The sequence below is a fragment of the Pezoporus occidentalis genome, unplaced genomic scaffold, assembly GCF_034315485.1.
Source record: "Pezoporus occidentalis ecotype Australia unplaced genomic scaffold, CSIRO_AGI_Poc_V1 ctg91, whole genome shotgun sequence".
In the NCBI taxonomy this organism is placed as follows: domain Eukaryota; kingdom Metazoa; phylum Chordata; class Aves; order Psittaciformes; family Psittacidae; genus Pezoporus; species Pezoporus occidentalis.
The window spans coordinates 193,230-216,133 of record NW_026916273.1 but is presented as its reverse complement, the minus strand read 5'-3'; the positions used below and the strand labels follow the sequence as shown (position 1 = coordinate 216,133).

Below are 22,904 nucleotides of genomic sequence, written 5' to 3'. Positions count from 1 at the left end.
TGGCCCATCCTATGGTGGGACCAGGTAAGATGTGGGAACAAGGAGACCTCCACCAAGCCCTGCACCCAACAGATTGTGTCTTCTCCAGGGACTCCCATCCCTGCTGTGTCCCTTTCCCACCCCCACCTCCTGCTTCTTCTCCTGCCCTTTTTTCATCCCTCTGCCCAAAGGACAAGTGTTTCCTTCCTTGTGCAGTCCCTATCCTCTCATGGCTTGCCCTGCCCTTGCCCCTTTCTCCAGTTCAATCTCCCCCAGGCCAGGCAGAGCAACAGGAGATAGGGCACCCCACACCTCACTGCAGGGACGCACAAGTGAGCTCTGTCCTGGGCTGGTTTAACCCCTCAGCTCTAGGTTAAAAGCACCAGGAACAGCCTGGTGTGTCTCTTGCTGAGGCAGGCAGGGCACAGAGCATCGCTGCAGGAGCACCTCCCAGCAGGATGGTGCCCAGGTCAGTGGCAGCCCTGTGACCATGACGGTGAGGTGGAAGGGTGTCAGTGGTAGTGATGCCAGCTCCAGATGAGTGGGAGCATCTGGAGGGTCACAGGGCACAGTGGAGGGGTGCAGAGCTGTGCCAAGCACTGCTGCTCTCTGCTGGGGCTCAGCACAATCCAGGACCTGTGAGGGCTTTGTGGGCATTGATCTCCTGGCTGCTCTGCTCCCAAAGCTGGAAAATGAACTCTGCTGGAGGTGGGGCAGCTTATGGCTGTGCCACTCCTGGAGGTATCATTGCCCGCAACAGATGGAGCTTTGAAAAGAGCAGGGCCAGCAAGGGAGGTGAAATGCAGAAATGAATGACTGTGAAGTTAAAGGGGGATGTACTCACCAATCCCTGGGTCCTGGGGGTGGGCTTGGCTGGCTTGCACTGCGGCATTCCCAGGGTTGCCTGGGCTCAGGGCTGTGCAATGGGACAGGCTCAGGCAGAGGGTCCATCCAGGCCAGCTTTAGGAAAAGCCAGCCCAAGTCTCACTGGCAGGGGCAGGCAGGGCATCCTTCCTGCCCCATGAGCATTCTTCATCCCTGGATCAGAGGTCCAAGGGGGGCAAGGACAGGGCAGCCTGCTCCGGTGTTCCCACCACCCATGGTACTATCTGAACACCATCACAAGTGCTATGTCCCCTGGCAGCATTTTGGTGGGGAACAGCATACAACCCCCCCCAGCCCAATGCTTCCCTAGGGCTGCCGGTGCCAAGGTCTGGCCAAGGAGGAGACAGGTTGTAAGCTACAACCCCCCAACTTGGACTGGTTCCTGTCACCTCTGCAAAGCCCCTGTCATTCACCCATCAGCACTGCTCCCCCACCCCATAATACAGCATCTTACACAGAGGAACCCTCTTTTGCTGTCACTAACCAACCTGTTTCTCACAGATCCTGACCGCTCTGGCCTTTAAGCATCTTGATGCAGTACTGAAACCGTGTTAGCACAGCAGACATGGCTAAAGAGCAGTGGGAGCACCTACATGTTCATCAGGAATAATCAGGGACACCTGGCTCAGTCAGGGTGGACAGTCCTTACTGCCCACAGCTGTGGATGCTGGAGTACCTGACCAGGGTACTCTGGTGGGGCTGAAGGAGCTAGGGACACAAGAGATGTCCTCCTTTATGTAAGCAAAACCAGCACACCCCAAGCAGTCATTAACTATGTGGGGTGCAGAGATGGGACCTGAGACCCCAGACCTGGGGCTTCCTACACAGAGGCAGCACTGCTGAGCTGCAGGCAGGGTGCCAGGTCTGGAGGGTCCCACAGCAGGAGGACCTCGGGCAGTTTCTGTGCTACAGAAGCCATGTGTGATGGCTCAGGCATGGGGGGATCTCAGAGCACGGTGGTAGGTCAGGAATTCTGGAAGACCCAGCTCCAGCCCCCTCATCATCTCTGTGGCCTCCTCTGCACTCGCTTCAGCAGCTCCATGTCCCTCTCGTGCTGTTGCCCCAGAGCTGGATCAGGACTGCAGGGGGGATCTTCCCAGAGCACAGCAGAGGGGGAGAATCCCTTCCCTGAGCTGCTGCTCACACTCTGGGGATGCAGCCCAGCACATGGTGGGGTTCTGGGCTCAAGTGCACACTGAAGCTGGGTCATGGGGAGCTTCTCATCACTCAACACCCAAGTCCTTCTCCTCAGGGCTGCTCTAATCCATTCTCCACCTAACCTGTAGCTGTGCCTGGGATTTCCCCAACCCATGTGCAGGACCTTGCACTTGGCCTTGTTGAGCTCCATAAGGTCTGCATTGTCTCGCCCCATCTGCACTGTCCCACGCCATGGCTCATCATGGGGCTGAACCATGGGGTCACCAAGCAGCCACCAGGCCTCGATGCTCACAGATGCTCTATCCCACCACAAGGGATCTCACAGCCCCTTTGCCAGGACCCTGACCCCTCACTGTTGCAGCAGCCCCCCCCCCCCCTCAGCAGGGGTCCAGGCCTGGCTGTATCCCGCTATCCAGCTTGGATCAAGCACGTTCTGTTCAGCACTTCCTCATCCTGCCCCATCCCCTCACCGGGGAGGATCAGACCGGGGTCAGGATGAGGATTGCAGCCTGGGGGACATGGGGATGCAGCAGTCGCCATCACATCGCTGTGACCCTGTGGAGAGGGGGAAACCCACAGCTCAGCCCCGCACACACCAGGTTGGGATGCAGGATGGGACATTGCTCTAGCACCAGCTCCTGGGACACCGTCCTCACCAAGCCAGGCCAGCTCCACCATGCACACCACCGCTGGCATCACCCCTGCACCAGCCCCACGCCAGGGGCTGTCCTCTCCTGACACTGCTTTGCTGGCACCACCCCACTGTTCGAACAGGCTGTGTCCCCTGTCACCGCATGCCCTTGGGCCAGAGGCAGGTTTAGTTGCCCTTCTGCTAACTCTGTTTAATGAGGATGTTAATTAAGAGTGACCCCAGGCCAGCCCTTGTGGTAGTGCTCAAGGTTCTCCCTCAGTGCCATGCTAAACTCGTTATCATACAATCCCAGACTGGTTTGGGTTGGAAGGGACCTTAAAGCTCATCCAGTTCCAACCCTGTGACACGGGCAAGGACACCTTCCCCTAGAGCAACTTGCTCCAGACCCCTGTGTCCAACCTGGCCTTGAACACTGCCAGGGATGGGGCAGCCACAGCTTCTCTGGGCACCCTGTGCCAGCGCCTCAGCACCCTCACAGGCAGGGTTTGATGGCACCTTCTCTGCCTCCTTCCTTTCTCCCAAATCTGTTTTCCCTCCTGCAAAAGCCCTTGCTGATCCCACTAATGCCTGCTAATGCCCACATACACCCTGCAAGCCTTTCCACGTTGCTGCGATGCCCATGGGGGGTGATGTGGGGCACACTCCCTGTGCCTTGTGGCTTCCCAGTGGGAAAGCAGAGCTCCGACACTGCTGTCCCTGAGGGCAGCAGGCAGCAGAGGAGCAGCATGGCAAAGCAGGGTTTGTCATGTCTGCAACTGCCCCACTGGCCCTTCACCAAGCACCAGTCTGTGCCAGTGGCAGACCCATGCAGCCCTTTTGTGGGTGACATGGCCAGACTGGGGGAAACAGCCCTGTAGACAACGCCAGCAGTCCTCAGCCCTGGCTTTGCTGGGGCTGTGAAGCAGCCTTATACCCCCATGCATCTCTGCAGTGTGCTGGGGCTGGAATTCCCATTGGAGTGGCTCTGCGTGCCACTACCCAGGATGCTCTCCCAGCATGGGGCAGGGGCTGGCTCCCCACCAGGTGCCAGCACTGTGGTTCACACAGCCCCAACATTAGCTACAGTCATAAAACAACAGCCAGACTCCCGTTTCCCATAACACCCCCGCCACATTCCTGCTAAGTGATTTCGGCTGTTGCCCGAGTAGCCATAACTAGGAACCAGCTCCCCGCACGGTTGCCAGTGCCACCCTGGTTGGTGCATGAGCCAGGCAATGCCACGCACCAGAGCACTGCAGGGGCATGAGCGGGGTCCCTCTGTCCCTGCAGGCCTTGAGCTCCGTCCCCTGCCATGCTGGCCCAATTCCATCACCATCACCATGCGCTCCAGCCATCCCCGCAGGCACCATGACAGTGTGACCTTGGTGCTGGACTCCAAACCCCCAGGAGCTGCTGGGGTGTCAGACTGCTGGAGAGGGCATTTGGGGCAGTTTTCCCCCCAAGGACTTTCTGCTCGGTCCTGGCAGGTCAGTGGGATGGAGCACAGGCACCACCATCACCCCCCTCCTCCGGGTCCACATCTGGTCAACAGATGCTGGCCCAAACGCTGGCTGGAGCCACGGACAAAGGCTCTCACTACCTCCTCCCAGCATCGCCAGGTCCAGCCAGGTTTGCATCTTCCCCCAGCATGGGGTGTCCCTCCCTGCATGGACAGGAGACCCTCCTGAGGGCTGCAAGGAGGCAGGCAGTCCATTTGCAGTGCCAAGCACAGCACCCCAAGCACCAGCAGTATCCTCACTGAGGCCATACAACATCCTCTCCATCCTGGCTGGCTCCATCCTGTCCATCCCAGCAGGCTCCCTCAGACCCAGCCTGGAAAGCCATCCATGAGCAGCACCAAAGCTCAGCCTCCTGAGCTTGCTCACCTTTGGGAGCTTGATTTGGACTTAAACCAACCAAAGCAGCCTCACCGTGGCTCTCCACAGCACGTTAATGATATTGTGTTACCAAAACCATGGCCTTGCGCTCCCCAGTAGAACTCCAGGGAGGTCAAACCAGGAAATATCCCTGGGATGAGCTGGGACTGGCTTAGCCCATCCACTTCTGGGATTAACCGTGTGGATTTAGCAGTGGGGTGACTCCAGCTCGGTTCATCAGACCATCACCATCCCACCGGGGCACACGGGCAGGCAAAGCCAGGCAGGAACCAACCCCCACTGGGGGGACCTGGATGGCTGGAGAGAGGGGTGGGAGAGAAATAACAGAGCTGGAAATCATGACACAAAACATGCATTCATTTTATTCACAAAACCAGCCTGGATCGCTAAAACATTACAAACAGCATTTCAATTGGATGATGGAGAGAGAGCTGGAGAGACGGGGATGGGAACAGAAGAGAAATGTCACTTGTCGTAACTGCTTCAGCACAGGTCCTGCGATCGGGATTGGAGTTTGATTTTGAACTTCAGTAAGTTGACAGAAATTACTTCTAGGAGCAAACCATTGCGTTAGGAGGGTTCTGGCCGCAGTGTTCCTCGCTCTAGAGTAACAAACTAACAATGACCTTTTTTTTTTGCCTTTCTTTTTGCCTTTTTTTTTAAATCCTTTTTGTTTTTTCCTGTCTCGACCACCCCCAGTTGTGTAGCAATTGTTTCCTTCCACCTTTGATACCCGGTTAAACTTCCATCGGTGAATGGCTAGGAAAAGGGGATACTACATCGCTTTAAACATATTCTCATTTATAAACATGAAGTTGAGGCATTCTAGAAACTACCCACTCTATTGTATGATGGGAAAGAATCAAAGAAAAAGTATAAATGAGGGTGCAATTAAACAACTGTGCTAAATTACAGTAGTGCTTATTAGTAACTAGGTTTTCAAAGGTTACTGTAAATTTACATTCCCTACACAAGTACTGCATCTTTCACACATAAACAACATCAACACCAAAAACACAGAAAGAAACTGATTGTCCATACTCTGTCTATTAAGTCTTGGTACTTTACAGATCCATTGTGGTTGTATATTATTATTTTTTTTTCCTTTTCTTTATTTTTTATTTGAAAAGCAGTTAAATGTCGGACTCGGACTCGGAGATGTTAAAACAAACGCCAAAAAAAGAAAAAGAGAAAAAAGAGAAAAAAAGGGAAAAAAAAAAAAGGAAAATAAAATTATAAAAACAGGAATGAGATTTGCGAGAAAATATTTTTGGTTCTAAAGAGACACAGGTGCATCCATTCATTTCAGCCAAAAATCCCTTGCCTGAGACAACACAAGCAAGCAGTGACATTGCACTTGGATGACAGAGCTTTGGGATTCCCGTTCCTACTGGAACCATCTGAACGCGGCTCCTGTAGGAAGCATCACCTTCTGGAAAGGAAGAGAAACAGGGAGGGGGGGATAGAAGAAGAAGGGACAAGGTGTTAGGTCGGGTCCGGCACAGCCAAGTGGCATCACCTCCCTCCACCCCTCCGTCCCCATTGTGGCATCCCAGCCATCGGCTTCAAGATGGACTCAGCCTGGGCTCAGCATCTCACAGATATGTCCACATCCCAACATTCCCAGGTCACAATGACCTGGCATGGATGGAGGGACACCCAGCAGACAGGAGCCCAGCCAATATATGGGTATAGGAGGGCATCAGGGGGGAAACTGAGGCAGGGGGTGAGCTGGTTGGGCTTATGGACGTGAGACCCAGGAGCAAGGACACAAGGGACATCATCCCCCTGCCACAGTGAACAACCTCATCCCCAACAGAGCAGCCCTGACCAACAACAGGACCCCTCAGCATCTCATGGGGAAGAGGGATGAGTCCCACCAGGCTCAATCTCACACACAACAGTGACCAACAACAGATGAACCTCTTTGAACACCCCTCCAGGAAAGGTGGTGTGGGGCAACAGCCCCAACGGCTCTGCAGTCCTCTGGAAGGAGAACCTGGGACATTTCCCAGCTGGATAGGGTGGGAAACATGTGCATCATTCATGAGACCACAGGTGGAGTATGTAAGGACCACAATGTCTCAATGCCAACAGCCCCCAAGCAAGACTACACAATGCTAGCCAGCAGATAGGGCCACACTATCTCATAGAGGTTGTGCCTCAGAGGGCCCTTCAGCTCCTGCATCTCCAGAGAAGCAATGGACACCAATGGGAAACAAACCAGCTGGTTCTCTTAGATCAAGATACCCACCAAGCCTCAATGAGGAACCAGGGCAGTGCCTCCCCCCATCCCTGCAGAAGGGATCCCAACGTGCTCACTTCCAAGGGCATTATGACCCACACATGGGTTTTGTGCAAGAGGAAGATGGCTGAGAATGGGCAAGAGCTGGTGGTGCCCAGTAGGATGGATCATGATCCTGCTTCTGGCCCATGCTTGGCTCTGGGCAAACTGAGCTGGGGGCAACACCATTTCCCCAAAAGCCTCTGCAAAATGTAATCAGGCATCTAGGGAAGACACAAGTGCCTCTGGCCAGTGATGCACAGGCTGTGGCAGGGCACACAGCCAGCCATGCTGGATCTCACCCAAGGCACTGGGTGCAGAAACAGGGCAGAGCACGGTGGACTCGCCAGCAGGGGTGACCTACTCAGATACGTCATCCAAAGAGAGAGAAACAAGGGTCTGGAGATGTCTGATACAGGTCATCTTCAACACCTCTGCCCATTCATTAATAAAGGAAGATGGACAACCAGCCCTAATGTGGATGCTCAGCATAGATCACCCCCATGATCATAGAATCACAGAACTGATTGGAACTTCCAGGGAACAGGGAAGCACAGAAGGTTGGAAGGGACCTTCACAGCCAATCCAGTCAAATTGCCCTCACATGTGCAGGACATCTTTCATTAGAACAGGTTCTTCAAAGCCCCATCCAACCTGACCTTGAACCCTTCCAATGATGGGGCAGCCACAGCTCCTCCAGATGACCTATTCAGTGTCTCACCTCCCTCATTGTACATTTCTTCCTTATCTCCAACCTAACGCTGCCCTCTTCCAGTTTAAACCCATTGCCCCTTGTCCTGCCACAAGGCCTTGGTGAAAAGTCTCTGCGAGACTGAAGTGGGGGTAGCAGTGATCCTCACACCAGCACTAGCTGGGGCACCAATGCACTTTACCAAGGCTTCTCCAGACGGAGGACAGCTCTCTTTAGTCAAATCCTGACTGTTCATGGCCTTTGTGTGACCTACAGCTCTAAACACAAGCCCAGGGTGACCTGGCCTGGGCTGGAGGAGCCTGGTCAGTGCAGGGACGTGCTGCTGCCTGCTCCGAGCATCCAACCTGCCTCGCCAGTCTCAGAGCCTCGGGCAGCCCGCACCACATTGGGGCACCAGCAGAGACCGGTTATTCAGGCTCTGTAGATGTGCTGATAAAGCCTAATGGTGGCAGAGGGATTTAGTCCATTTCTTTTACGCTGCCATAAAGGTTTAATTCTATGTGTTTTTTACTGCTTGGTTTTAGATCAATGTTTAATCACAGCTCGGCCCCTGTCTCGGCTCCCCTAGGATGCTCCTTTGGACACACCAGGCTGGCAGACTGGAGCCACCACTGGTGGCTCTTCTTGGCAATGACACCGCTCCCCCAGAGATGGATGATGCTAGAAAAGCATCACCCTAGGAATTTCTAGGAAATCTCAGGATTCCTAGGAAAGCCCTAGGAATTTTTCAGGCCCATATAAAGAACCACTGAATGGCCCCTCCTGTCCCAGTATCAAGCACTGTGGTGTGATGGCACCTTGGAGCTGCTGAGCTGGAAGCAGCATGATGTCCTGGCCACTGCTACCTCCAAATGAGTCCCCACCAAAAGGCAGGTGCCAGCTGTTGGCCCAACAAAACGCATTACCAAGGCTGGCTGACATAAGAAGGGGATTAACAACACACTCATTGACCCAGGTGACCTTAGGACATCAGCCCAGGTCTAAGTGTCCCTTGTCCCAGTCACATACACGCACTATCTTGTTCAATCCCACCGAGATCAACGCATGGTACAAGTGGATATCCTAAGAGAAGGGAGGATATGCTCTGAAACGGGGATAGTGATGCCCTGGAGCAACACACATCTGCCCAGGCGTCCATCCCCACCAGCACAACATCTCTTTTCATCCTCAGCACACCCATGGTCATGCCCAGGACCCATCTTTGGTGGCACCCAACTCTGTCCCATCAAGAGCTCTGTTTCAGTGGCTCAGCCAGCTGAGGGATGGGGAAACCCATAACAGGGGTGACCATTCCATGGGCTCCCAGTGCTATTTATCATCCCCAGACCCAGCTCAGCACCAGGAGCAGGGAGCAACTCCTCCAGCTGCTGCAGCTCTGAGTCTATTGACCCGCTTTAAGGATCTTTGGGAGAGATGAACTCTTTTTTTTTGCCTTTCTCCCTTTTTCCAGACCACTGACTCAGCAAATTAGAACAAGAATATAATTTAGCAATACAGCAGTTTTTGAAAGACACAGTCCCCCTTTCCTCATCCCCACCACCCAGACAAGGATTTTTTCCCCCCCCTTCACTAGTCATTCAGAGCTGATGCTAATTGAAAAACGTAGAACGTGGCTGAGCAAATGGTGGGCTGTCTCTTTGGGACAAGCAGAGGATGGGCAGTGCCCTCATGCCAGGGTGTGCAATCAGTCTGGGTGACTTCTTAGCTTTTGTCAACAGGACACAGTGGGATCAGCTCCTGGAAAAACTGAACCCAGCTTCAGCACAACCTGTGGGGGACCCGGCAGACAAGTGCTGGTCCAGAGCACCCATAAGAGTGCAGAAAGAGGCAGACTTCGCTACAGCAGCGTACCCACATGCCAGCCATAACCCCTGCCACAGCCCCAGCTGAGCTTCAACCCAAGTCACTGGACTTTTCTTACGCTCTCACACGAATATGGCACCTCTGTGGTACATTTGGGAAGGTGGCACCTCAAACCCAACAGCAGCTGGCATCCCAACCCAATGGCTATCCTCTGAGACCAACAGCAGCACCCATGTGTGGACCATGGTGGGCAGTGACAGCCCAGGTACCATCCCAAAGCCTCACACCAGGGATCCCAGCACCCCTGTGCTTAGCATGGATGCTCCCAGCTCAGTCAGATGCAGAAGCAAGACCACAACTCAGCTACCAGTGGGAAATCCATATGGTGCTTTACAGACTCATCCTGACTGCCTCAGGGAGGGATGCCGGAGACTCGGCACGGCCACATCATGGGAGATGCTGCCCGGCTTCTACCACCCAAACCCAGGGACTGCCATGATGCTGCTCAGAGCCCACAGTGAGCTCAGGGGCTGCACCACTGCCATAGGCTCCACCATCACCCATTACCCCAAAAAAGCCACCATGCCTGCAACAGGGAGAGTGAAATGCAGCACACCCCAGAGAGAACCCCAGCCCTCCTCCCAAGACAACCAACCCCAGTACGTGAGAGAGGGCAGGGCCGGGGGCACTGGGCAGAGCACACATCTCATGGTGGGGGGAGAACTGGTAATGGAAAAGCGGGGCTGGGGGGAAATAAAAAAGTAAGAAGTACCAGGCGCTTTATTATCTAGGGCCAGATCCGAACCCAGGAGCGCAGCCCGAGGAGGGGTTAGGGTGCCTGAGAGGGGCCGGTTACCTCCAGTGCTGCAGAAGGCTTCTTTTTGAGTTCTTCACACTTTCGGAATTTGCAAATCTGGTGGCCAGTTTTGCGATTCCTACAACTGCTGCACTGCTCGCAGTTTATCCGTCTTCGGCAGGGCGGGCACATGCCGCATCTTTTCCGTTTCTTTTTCCCCGAATTGATGGCAGATGCCAACTCATTCTGCATGGGATACTCTGCCAAGCCAGCCATATGGAGCGCGCTCTCTGCCAGAAACACGCCGGCAGGGGTCATGATGAAAAGGCCTGGGTTGATGGGAAAAGCCCCCAGGTAAGGAAAATCGGAGGGGCCGTTCATTGTCTCTGCAGCTGAGACTGCCTCCATGTCAGAGATCCCAGTCCCGTGGTCGCTTGCGAGAGGAAGATGCTCCTGTACCACTCTTTTGAGCATTTCTGTTGACTGAGCAAACTGTTGTAGGGCGGTCTGTCCTTCTGCGGAGAGCTCCGACACCCGGTCGAGTTTGCTCAGCATACTAGAGATGTTTTTGTGCTTTGAGGTAGAATGACTTTTATCCACAGTCGCTTCGTTGCCATTAGCTAAGGGGTTGCCTTTCTCTGAATGTTCGCTTATCGAGCTGCTGCTACCAAAGGTGGAATAGTGGGAGAGTGGACGGGACTTCTTAAGACTTTTGTTCAAAGGTTCACTTATTATCCCACTTTTGTTCCTCCTCTCGGAGCTGACGGGGGGTTGAGAGTCATCTTGGGTGTTTTTTTCCGTCTCTGCCTTGTTCCCAGTGTCTTGATGGGAGCCCGAATTTGACATGGTGCCCAGAGCACAACAGCAAAATCAAACCCCCCCCGAACAAAACAACCCCCAAATGAAACCAAACCCCAAAACCCACCCCCAAAGCCAAAGATCCCCAAAGCCTTGGTGGTAGCACCAGCCCGCCGGCCACCGGGGAAAGCTCAGATGGGAACGCTCATCAACGGGGCGTCTCCTCCGGCGCCGCTGCCGAGGGCTTCAGTCCGACCTCAGAGCAAAGACATACTCTGCGGCTCTGGAGCACAACACGCGGCTCTGGAAGGAGAAAAGAAAAGAGAGTTAGTGCTGGCGAGAGCCAACAGGCTTTTCAAAGCAGCTCTTCCTCCCCCTGCCATGGAAGTCTCAGCGCTGGGAACAAAGGAACTCCAGGGAACGGACCTCGGTGGAGATCCGCTGGGCTGTGCTGTGAAAGGGTCGCCATGCAGACAGAAGCGGGGGTTCACAGGGGAAGTCCTGGCCTGGTGGCAATGGCACGCTGGTGCTTAAAGGCTCTCTGTCCCCGGCTTTCCTCCCACAGGGACCACAGCCCCAGGGAAGTCACAGGGCTGGTCTCCAGCGGGCCCCACACTTCCCCCGAGCTGCCAGCCAGAGCTCATGCAAGGGGCAACTGGTCCCCTGCCTGCGGCCACCAGTGTCCCCACATGCTGGCTGCCATGGATGCAGCAGGTTGCAGGGCTGCATCCCAACTCCCACATCACCCAGCTCAGGCCAGGCTGCAACCATCTCCCTCCTTCTCTGCCTCCTCATTCTCCTGGACACTTGTCCGCAGGCCAGCACTGCACACCAGCACGGGGCAGAGGAAGGAAGACACATGGGGAGCTGCAGCATCCACCTCCAAGTGCCATGGGGAGTTGCAGTGTCACCCTCCAAACCCCATAGGAAGCTGCAGCATCCACCTTCAAACCCCACAGGGAGTCACAGCATTCAGTTCCAAGCCCCACCAAGAGCAGCAGTGTCCACCTCCAAGTGACGTGGGGAGCTGCAGCATCTACCTCCAAGCCCCTGTACTGTTCACCTCCAAACTCTATAGGCACCCATGGTGTCCACCTCCAAGCCCCATAGGGAGCCACAGAATCCAACTCCAAACCCCAGTGCTGACCTCCTGCCATGCCCCAGCGTGCCTTTGCCTGCTCGCCCAAACACAGGCTGCTCTGGTGGACACAGGGGCTCAGTGGTGATGGTGAGAGCCCACCTTGGTGCCGTCCCTGGGGCGGCTCCGGGGCAGCTGGGCCTAGTGTGGCTGCAAACACTTGTTGTTGTGAAATTCCTGCCCGTCCTCCTCCCCTTCCGAGCACGCCTGCACGCACGCACAGGCACCGCCGGAGTAATCAGGCTTTAGAGGAGAAAAGCTGCAGGGCTTAGCGGAGCAGGAACCCTCGTCCCCACCCCGGCAGCAGCTGGGGGAGGGCAGCTAAGGGAGGAGGCCCCTCGCCTACCCCATCCCTCCATCCAGGCTGTCCTGGCAGCCTCCTCTCAGGTGATGGGACCATGTGTGGCCAGCGCTCTTGCTCCTGCGCCAGGGGTGATGCTGCAGAGCGAGGGGCATCCCCGCATCCCCTGCATGCTGCTCATCCACCACCCTTCGTGTCCCCTCAGTCACAGCCGAGCCACATCCCCAGCAACCCCACTACAGCAGAGTAGTCCTAACAATTCCACACAGACATGGCTTGGGAGTATCACTGTTAGAACGCTGATGGGGTAAGGTCCCCATGTCAACAGCTGCGGTGCTGGCAGAAGACAGCCTGTCTCAGCCCAGTGCCAAAGCCAGCTCGCCTGCAGAGAACCCCCCCGTCTTCACACTCAAAACCGCTTGCTTCAGCTGCTGCAGGATTTAAGATGCAGTGTGGATCGATGCAGGGCTTGGGTTCCAGCCTGGAGCTCACCAGACCACATGGCAGGAGGCACAGGCTGCCCTTCCTTGAGCATCACACCCCATGGGGATGCTGGGTGCTGGTGAGGCTGGGGTGCATCTTCAGTGGGTGCTGCCAGGGAGGTGGGGGACCCGTCCCTGGACGAGTCACACCTTAACACTGAGAGCAACAGGCGCTGGGGCCGGAGAGGGGAGCATGGCAGGAAAAGCACCAGATGGGAGGATGTGAGATAAAGCCGCCCGTCACCGTTATCTCGTGCCTGCTTTTCCTGCATCCCGGTGCCTCTTCCGCCCCATGGTGTGGCCCAGCGCCGGGTTGGGCTGGGGTTCACCAGGCCGTTGTAACCACCAAGCCATGGTGCTGCTGTGGCCTTAGCTGGGGGTCTCCAGGAGCGCACATTGCTCTGGGAATGAGCCCAGGTAGTGCCCACAGGACAGCAGGGTCTGGGTGCCAAAGCAGAGGGAAGCAGGGAGAACACTGGCTGGAGGCACACTGTGGTGGCCATCTCCATCAGTTCCCATCCTCCTCTGCTCTAGGATATTGGCCAGCCCTTCCCTGCTGCTCCCACCCGGCCACATCAGCTGGTGCCCCAGCTCTGAGCCCCGCCACTCACAGCCTCCTCCAACCAGGGCTGATGGCAACAGAGCACGGAGCATGATCCCCCTGAGCACCCACTGCTGCTGCCTACCCCATGCGGCTCCCCAGTGCCCACAGGGACAAGGGGGACACTGCCACGTCGCCTCCCATCCCCAGTGGGACAGGGCGATGCTGACGAGCGGTACTGAGCAGTGCTGCCATACAATCCCACCATCAGCAACCGCTCAGCACTGCCTTCCATGCCCACGGGGCCATTATCCTGCCCAAGTGGGATAGCTCTGTCCCTATGCTATGTCCCCTCCAAGGACCCCAGGACCTGCTTGCTGTGTGGTGCCTGGTGGTGCTGTGCCCCCAGCCCAGCCCTGCAGACATCTCAGCAGCTCCTCGCCAGCCTCTGCCCAGCCAGGTTGCTAATTACAGCGGGGGGGAGGAATTAATGATCTTAATCCCTTCTTTATGATTGACCCAAGTAAAGACCGTAAGGGCCCCCCCTGCCCTGTCCCATTTCTACCCCTTCTCTGGCCCCCATCCCCTGGGGAAGGCGCCGGGCAGCGTCATCTGGGTCCCTGTCAGAAGGTGCTTAGTCCCGGCTGCAGCATTAAGGGGCACGTGATGGGCTCCCTCACCCGGGTCTTTGCACCAGGCAGCTTAAGCAGCCTGGAGGGATGCCAGGGTTCAAGGGGACACCACCAAGGTCGGGAGGCCCCAGTGCACACCCAGGGGTTCCCAGCTCTCCCTTCCTTCACAGAACCTTGCTCTCCCCCCCTGCAATCCCCCTGCCAGGTACAGGTTCTCCAGGGGCCTCAATTGACCAGTGAGCTACGACACCCAGACACCATCACTTGGGTGTCCATGCTCCATGCTCCCACCAAGACCAATTTCCATAGGAAACCTCAAAAAGCTGCCTCCTGACACCCCAGGGTGCTCAGGAGCAGCTCTTTCCCATGGTCTGAGTGGAAAAAGGGAGTTTTCCTCCCCTCATAGGCTTCCCCTGGAGTTTAGCCCAGCAGCACTCCACATCCCTGCTCCATCTACCCCAGAGCTGCCAGCACCCCGCACACATCCTATGGGACCACATTGGAATAGTCCTAACAACTCCAGAATACAAAATACAGGTTGCAAAGGGATCTCTGGTGGTCCAGCACCCGGAATGATGGACTGAGAGTCCGCTGATTGCGGACACCATTCCCTGTCAGAGGGGAGCAGAACAGGAGCTTTGCTTCTCATACAAAAACGCCAGGCTGCAGTTCCCAGCCCGCTTCCCTGTGTTATTCCACTGCATCGCTGGAAAGCCACCGCTTCCCGCTGGTGCAGAAAGTCTCGCCTCCAAGAAAGAACTTCTGCTTTCCTTTAATTTCAAGTAAACCAGGCTCCTCCTGGAAGAGCCGCCGGGCGGTCAGCCGTGAAGGAACCGGCAGAGCCGACGCCGAGCTGCTCCCGGGCTCCGGAGACAAAGGCAGAACACACAAATTCGCCTTTCTCCTAATCCCTGGGCGCTGGGTGGGCGCGGGGGGACGTGGCTTTGTCCGCCCGGAGCAGACAGAGGACGAGGACGGAAGGGACCCCGGCGTCTTTTCAGCCTCCAGAAAGGCGGTCTTTGTCCCCTCTGCCGGGTTTTTGTCCCCACTTCCTCCCCCTCGCCACGCGGCCGCCTGCCTGGCGCGGCCCCCCCCTCCCAGCAGAGCCCTGCTGATGGACACACAGACACACGGACGGACGGACAGACACAGGCAGCCCTAAGGAGGGCACTCACCAACAGCACTTGCCCCTCTCCAAGGCAACCCAGGAGGGGCCTAGGGTGAGGGAGGCTGTGGATGGAGGTACAAGAGAGGGGCCACAGGTGGGCCCCATGCTCCTCATGACCATGGACCTCAACCACCATGGACAGGAGATCGGGATGGCCAGGACTGCAGGGCCATGGGTGGTGGGAAAGATGAATGTGATGTTCCAAGACACCTTTGAGCATCCTGGTGCGTGAAGCACACCTTGGGATGAGAAAAGCCAGCAAGCAGAACAGGACCACCACCCTGCAGCACCGTCATGGGTCAGAAGGTACAGAGGAAACCCAGTTCAGAGGCTTGGGAGAACAAGCAGCACCAGAACAAGGTTCAGAGCAACTCCAGCTGCAGCACCACAACACCCACTTCGGCTCCAAGGTGCCTGATTCCTACAGCACAAACCCGCTGCTCCCTCCACCAGTGACACAGGTCAAATGGAAGATGTATCACCACAGCCTCCTCCACCAGCCAGGCAGCAGGCACCAGACCAAAGGGCTCTCTCCAACCACACAAGGAAGCATAAGGAAGTCTTTCAGGAACTTTCAGGAAGCTGCCAGGGACTCAGCCAGGCGAGAGGCAGCCATGGGGACTGCTGGCAGGGCAGACACCCATAGCACCCTCACCTCTGCACTGCTGCTTCCCCCAGTGTGGGGAAACAAGGTGAACCAAGAGCGAAATCAAGCTTCCATCTCCCAAGGCTGAATATCTTTCAGGACACCCATTCTGGGAGAACATGGTGCTTGATAACCAGGCACAGGCACCCGGAGGCAAAGACAAGGACATTGTTTGCAAGCCATCACCTCTGTCAGCCCCAAAAGCCCCCAAGCTCTGCTCTTCAGATTCATCCTCCCCAAAACTGGTCCAGCCAGACGATCGACTGTGGGTGGGCCATGGAAGTTACCATCACCCACTGCATCTTCTCCAAACATCAAGAGAGGACGCCCAGGCCTGGGGGAGCTTTGGGCAGTGTTGTAAATGCTGAAGCCTCACCCTGAGTGTTTGCACGTTAAAGAGCCAGAGCTATGACAGGTCTGACGGGTCACCAGATGGGCAGCTCACATGGAGATAGTTCATCTCCCATGCTCCCAACATCCTTGGAAGGGCCAGTTGTGGCAGCCGCTCTGCTCATCTCTGCTACCGAGGTGGTACTGAGGGACGATAAGAAGCCAACTCCTGAATTAAAAAGGCTATGGAAGATTAAATCCAGCATCTGGAGTTAGCCCTGGAAGCAGATGGCGGCTCATCATGGCGCACAGAGTGGCTTTCACCCGTCTCATCCTTGCAGGCAGCCACTCTGCTCCAGTGGTGCCTCCCCAGGTCAGCTCTGGACGCACACAGCCTGGCCAGCATGGGCCAGAGACGTGTCCTGCCAGGCACATCCTCAGGGATGCAGTGAGGCCATCCTGCAGATGCCCAGGTCAGATCCCTACACCAGGGCTCCAGCAAAGGCACATTTTATCCCTGTTAGTTGTGCCTTTCCCCACGTAACCCCATGGCTGCTGCAGGCTTCCCAACCCACCACTGGACACCCAGCTCAGGTAAATGCACCCATCAAGGCAGAGCCTACCACCAACATGCCCCGGACTTCCACCGCAGAGAGGACAAGGGTGTCCCCATGGACACCATCACCTCCAGGCACATCCTTGGACCTCACCCTGCGGCATCCTGCATGCATCCCCCTGTGCTTGGGGCCACCCCATGCTTCCAGGCTGTAAAACGTGGGCTGCGTCCTGCCTCCACAGGGTGGTGGTTATGGATTAAGGAGTCTTAAATGTCAGACGACCAGGCGCTCCCTGGAAATCCACTTATCTCGGCTGCCACTCGGAGCGGCCAGAGCCGGGCGGTTATGGAGATAACGCGATTTGAAGCGTCCACCCGAGCGTTGCAGGGCTGCGGGTGCCCTGCGGACAACACCAGGCACCTCCTCCCCTCCTCCCTCACCCAGCTGCTGCCCAGAGAGCCGGGTGATGGCCCTGCTGCTCCCACCTGCACCGCATCCCCTTCCCCAATCCAGTGGGATGAGGGAAGCTTGGCAGCATCACCTCCGCAGTGCTCAACCATCCCCTCCATGCCAGAGCTGCACCAATTCGCTGCCCAAATCCTAACACGACTGTAACTAAAACCTACCAGATTGAGCCTCGGGAAGGGCCCCCCCGCCGTGCTTCTCCCCCCCGCCCATTCCAAATGGGATTGAACAGATCTGCGCTCGCCCGAGCCCAGCTCGCAGCCAAGCAGCATCTGACACTCCCGCACAGTGGCACGGCTCTCTGCCGCTCACCCACTCCCCCAGCTTGGCATCCCCTCACCTCACGCCACCCCCTTGGAGATGCAGCATCACTCCCAGCCCAGCAGAACACACCCAGACCCTCCTGCAGGGGCCCAGCTCTTTGGTCCAGTTAATGCCCAGTGTCCCCTCCACCAACAGAGGTACCCAAGGGGGTTTCAAGGTGGTGATGTGCAGGAGACCATGTTCAACCACCCAAGGGTATTGGGGCCTGGTGGACAAGGGGCAGGCACAGCAGATGACAGCAACAATGGGTATCCCAGCAGGAGCTCCAGGAGCCACCATGAGGGGCTGTGGGGTGCCCAGGCAATGCTTCACCCCCAGGAGACCCACACACAGCCCATGGAGGCCAAGCTGAGACGTGTGAATCACTCCTGTTAACAGATGGGGTGATTATAGCGTAAATTACTCAGGGTCTGACTGATAACAAGGGCAAGGAAAGAGCGATCAGCAGGCACTGAGCTACAGGAAGTTCATTACAAGTAAGAAAAGAAGTTGTAGGCACAGCCACATGGGAGTATTTCATGGTGAAGAGCCCCACACCCATCAGTACCACCTCCAATGTGTCCTAGATCCACTAGCGCCACCTCCAATGGTGCCCAAATCCATTAGTGCCACTTCCAATGATGCTCAGATACATCAGTGCCACGTGCAAGAGCAACCCCAGCCTGGAGAGGTCCTGTTGTGCTTCCAGCCCTTTCCAATCCTCATCCTTTCACATCCCACCAGGCAGAGCACAAACTGAGGGGCTGCTCCCAGGAAAGCCAGCGGTGGGAAGGGCTGGTACACCATGGTCACCATCACCAGCAGTGAGCAAGAAGTGCACCAGCAGCAGGCACCAGGTCCAGCTCAGTGCATGAGTTTGGTCATTAATGGGTGGTGGGGATCTCCTGGTCCTTAGTGATGAGACCCCCTACTTCAAAGGTGGCTACCACCTCAGTGCCTCTACCCCATGGACCCACAGGACATCACGGAGGAGCTGTGCAAGCAAGGGCGCAGTGAGCACCCAGCTCACTCTGTGGGATGAAGAAGACATTGGCATGCAAGAGGCATCTCTGCTGCTCATACCAGAAACACCCCAGAGGGCTGGGTCCCTGCTGCTTCTGTGCTGGTGGATTGAGGGACGCAATCCCTCCCCCCAGCCCCTCACAAACACCCATTCCTGAAGGCAACTGCTTTAAGGAATCACTTTGAACACTGGGAAGCCGCCAGGGCCCGTGAATGGCCGCGATTGACAGATGTCTGAGAGGATGGCAAATAATCTCGTCTTCCTCTGGGAGGATTCGGGCTGCCCTCACCCTCTCTGGGGTTTATCCATTGTCTGCATCCGCCGGCGGTTGTTATTTTTGGTCAGCCCCACGTTTTGTTTGGCCTTGCCGGCAGGAGGAAAGGAGGAAGAAGAGAAAGGGGAGGAAGGCTGCTTGGTAGGGGGAGGACCAGCTCCGTTTTGGGAAGGGGCAGTGGGGCACCCCACAGCCCTTGGGGAGTCCGGGTGTCTCTTCCCAGCTCCACAGCCTTGCTGAGCACAGCCACACTCACCACAGCAAGCACAGCTTCCCTGGTGCCTGCGGGAATTGCTCCCAGTAAGCCCAATGGACCAGAGGGGCTTGAGAGGTTTTGGGGGGCAGATCCTGCTGCCCAGCTGCCAGCACCTTCCTGTGGAGGCAGCAGGTGGGGTCATCTCCAGCAGCAAAACGGGAGCTCCAACAGGGATAGGCAAATCCTGCCCATGGCCAGCACCATCCCAAGGCTTGCCTGCAGACCCACATGCATCCACCACCATGGGCCAGAAAAGACTGGGGAAGCTCATGAAAGCCATTCTCCAACCTGCCCTGACCCTCCGGGGATGTGGACCCCATCCTTCACACTTCACTCCCAGCACTGTGCATCCCAGGCAGCCTTCCTGATGGCTGGGGCTTGCCAGCGCTGTGGGATGCAATTCAGGCAGCTCCTGGGACCCATCCCTCCAAGCTGTGTGCAATGGGAGGTGTCAGCAGAGCCAGGGAATGAGACAGCCAAGAGCTCATGAGGAGAAGACACACAGCCATGCCCCAAGACTTTGCACTTCTGCCCATGTACCCAGTGGAACCAGGGGAGCATCAAGCCAGGACTTGCCATCCTTCTCCATGCCGCCTTCCTGGTCCACCTACAAAGCACCAAGACAAGAAGCTGCCTCCCCACTCAGCAAGGCTTTGGCTCCTGCAGGAGATGGAGGGCACAGCACACAAAACCACCTCTCCCCAGCCTTCCCCATGGCTTGTCATTCAAGCAAACCCCGTGGCCTTTAAGCTGCCAAGGTACCAGAGCTGCTCCGGAATCGGAGTTCGCTCGGCTCCTGCCCTGGAGCAAGGAATCTGAAACGCTGCCACTGGAAACGAAACAGAGCATCCGTCATTTTACTTGCCAGGAATATATCTAGCCCCCAAAAAAAGAAATGCTGCCTGCTAAAGAGCCAGCAACAAACGCCCTCGATCGCACTGGCGAAGCGGAGCCTGGCATAGGGCATCGCCACCCGGGGCCTGCTTCCCTGCTGCATTCAGAATCACCCAAAATTCAATGAGCAGCAGTCGGGAGAGGGCTGGAGCCACCCTGGAGCTGGGTCAGGACAGCTGGTGGGGACCAGCAGATCCCACCTAGGATGCTACAAGGAAAACTCACGGGTTTGGAGCAAGAAGAGGGAGATGGCAGAGGCAGGGCTGGAGGAGACGGAAGTGTCCAAGCAGAGCCAGCCCTGTGGGGGTGCCCATGGGAAGCCACCCTGCCCGCGGGCACTGCCAGCATCCTGCCCCTGGCCATTCCCGGTGGCATCCCCAGGAAAAGGAGCTGTGTTCCCAGCCAGCCCAGCCCCCAGCCCAGGCACGCCAAGCCAAATATCTGCAAGAGGCGCTCCCCTCCATGGGAACGGCGACTCCACGCAGAGTTCACATGCCCCAGCAATGCCTGATTAAACTCCCAAACTCCCAGGGAATACCCCTGAGGCTGTCTGCAGATAAGCGAGGAGCTGGGCTGCTCGCAGGAAATGCAGGAACTGGGAAAGAGCAATGGCTTTTTTTTTCCTTGCAAATCCAGACTAACACAGAGCAAACCCCAGCGCACTCTGGCTCACACACAACTGCTTGCCTAAGCTCACCGCTGTGCACCCCTGGAGCTTCCTGCTCTCCGGAGCGACCAGGAGCTCATGGGTGACCCCATCACAAGCTGGATCCAACTGGAGGCACTGGGGATGGAACTGGAGAGCCCAGGATAACTCAATGCAGCACAGAGGAGATGAGCAGGACCCAACAGGCTGAAAGATGTTGAGCAAGAGGATGGTGCTGGGTGGAGGGGAGGCTGCAGCAGGTACCCAAGGACAGGAACGCTTGCTGCCAACACCTTCATCCAAGACCTGAGATGTTCCATCATTTCGGGTCACCCTGGGGAACACCTCAGACACTGGTTTCACCGGTCCCTGGGTCTCCTGCAACCCCACCACTTCCCTTCTCCTCCCATTTGGCTTTCTGTGACATTGCAGCACTAGACCCAGATCTCCTGAGCTGTCCACATAGTCAAGGGCAACAGTAGTCAAGGAAACCATGTTGGTGCAGCACCCAATGTGATGGGCAAGCTGGAGCATCCCAGGGTAAAAAGGAGATGATGCTCCTCCTCCTGAAGGCAGAGGAGCAACCAGCTCCTCCTCCTCTCCTGTGCTCCATGAGGGCTGAGCCACAGTGAGGGTCTGCATGTCTTGGGGATCAGTAACCCCAGTGCTGGGCACCTCAGGGGTGCTCCGTCCTGACAGCCACAACATCAGCTTTGATGGAGACCAACTGATGTTGTAAGGTTGAAGTTCTGCTTTCAACCAGGATCTGCACTGACTGCACACTGTGCTCTCAGGCAGGCAAACTTGCTTGACACCACAGGAGCATGGCAATGCACCTACCCAAGCCAAGTTCTCCTTCGGAGGAGATGTCTTGCAGCTCTCTTGGTTCTTGGTGCTTCTTCAAGAATCAGCCCAAGAGGAAGGATGTCCTCCTTCCCTGTAGCATGCCAGCAGAGCATGGAAGAACAGCAGTCCTGGGCAACCTGATGAGAAGAGTCATTAGGAAAATAGCTCCCAGAGAACTGCTGGGACAAGAAGTCCTGCCCTGGGGATGTGTAGGTTTTCACTGGGTGTCACACACACAGCCAGGAGACCTCACTGTGGCTTTTCCACAGATGGTGGCAAATAAGGAAGATGGAGAGAGACTTCACCAAGGCCTGGCGTGACAGGACAAGGAGCAATGGTTTCAAACTGACAGAAGGCAGGGTTAGGTTGGGCAGCAGGAAGAAATGTTTTACAATGAGGGTGCTGAGGCAGGGTGCCCAGAGAAGCTATGGCTGCACCATCCCTGGCAGTGCTCAAGGCCAGCTTGGATGGGGCCATGCCCCCCATGGCAAGGGGGGGTGGTCTGGATGATCTCTGAAGGTCTCTTCTAACCCAAACCATTCTGATTCCACAGGAATTTAACTATCAGCACTGTCCCTTACCAAGAAAGCACAAGTGAGATGGGCTGGCAGACCTCAGAGGATCTACCACAAGACAGCTGGAAAGCAGAGCTGGGGCCCTGAGAAAGAGGAAGGGAACACCACCACCACCACCAGCCACAACGTGAGTCAGGATGGGGGGACCCTCAGATGAGGGGCCTTGATTACAGGGTGTAAGCATCATCTGGACCTTCTTGGTTCCAGGCTCTGAGGGTCTACAACTGAAACCAGCATTAGACATCAGTGCTTCTGCCTTTCCTCATCTCCCCATGAGCTGATGAACAAGGCAGGATGGCAAGGAACAAGATGGATGTGGTTTCCACAGGTGGTGCCTGCCACAGTGTGGTGCACCCCTTCTCCAGCCAGCCCAGGGTGGGTTCAGAGACCCCAGCTTCCTCCCAGAGACCTGCCTGCTCATTTGGTGACCCCCTGCAAGAGAACCATCTTCCTTCACCCATGCCAAAGGGGTTGATCCCAGGCAGTCTTGAAACCAAAGGGTTTCATGATCCCCACCTCCACGTGGGTCCTCCAGCTGCAGCACTGGGAAGCACCAGAGATGGTAGGAATGGGACCTCCAGAGCACAGGGCACCAACCCAAAGGGTTGATATCCACACCGCCTGCTCTCAATGGACATCCTCCTCCATGTGCTGCTTTCTCCAGCCTGCTCCATCTCCACAGGGGCCACCACATCCTGGAAAAACCTCATTTTTCCAGGCTTGGATCAAGCACAGAAAATGATGTCCATCAGGAGTGTGGCCATCAAGGGAAAAAAATCCTGCTGGAAAGCAGCAAAACCCCATCCCCAACAAGTGTGACCCACAGTGCCAAGACAGCCACACTCCAACCACGACAGCTCTGCCTGGTCCATCGCATTAAGG

The 22,904-nt window shown here is 56.4% G+C and overlaps 2 protein-coding genes across 6 annotated transcripts in view; both read right to left on the bottom strand.

The window, feature by feature from the left end:
- Positions 1 to 8,189, bottom strand: part of CYSTM1 (cysteine rich transmembrane module containing 1) — a 426,226-nt gene extending 418,037 nt beyond the window's left edge. The window contains exon 1 of the mRNA XM_062605299.1: positions 8,183 to 8,189. The gene's annotated coding sequence lies outside the window, so the exon portion shown is untranslated. The remainder of the gene's footprint in view (positions 1 to 8,182) is intronic.
- The window catches only part of CXXC5 (CXXC finger protein 5), a 31,475-nt gene continuing 13,458 nt past the window's right edge, over positions 4,888 to 22,904 (bottom strand). For 4 of the 5 annotated variants that reach the window (XM_062605293.1, XM_062605290.1, XM_062605289.1 and 1 more), the window contains exons 2-3: positions 10,207 to 11,247; positions 4,888 to 5,983 (exon numbers count right to left, since the gene is read on the bottom strand). In XM_062605293.1, coding sequence (XP_062461277.1) covers positions 5,939 to 5,983; positions 10,207 to 10,992 — 831 coding nt within the window. In that variant the 5' untranslated portion in view covers positions 10,993 to 11,247 and the 3' untranslated portion in view covers positions 4,888 to 5,938. The remainder of the gene's footprint in view (positions 5,984 to 10,206; positions 11,248 to 22,904) is intronic. The other variant, XM_062605294.1, reaches the window with a different exon arrangement.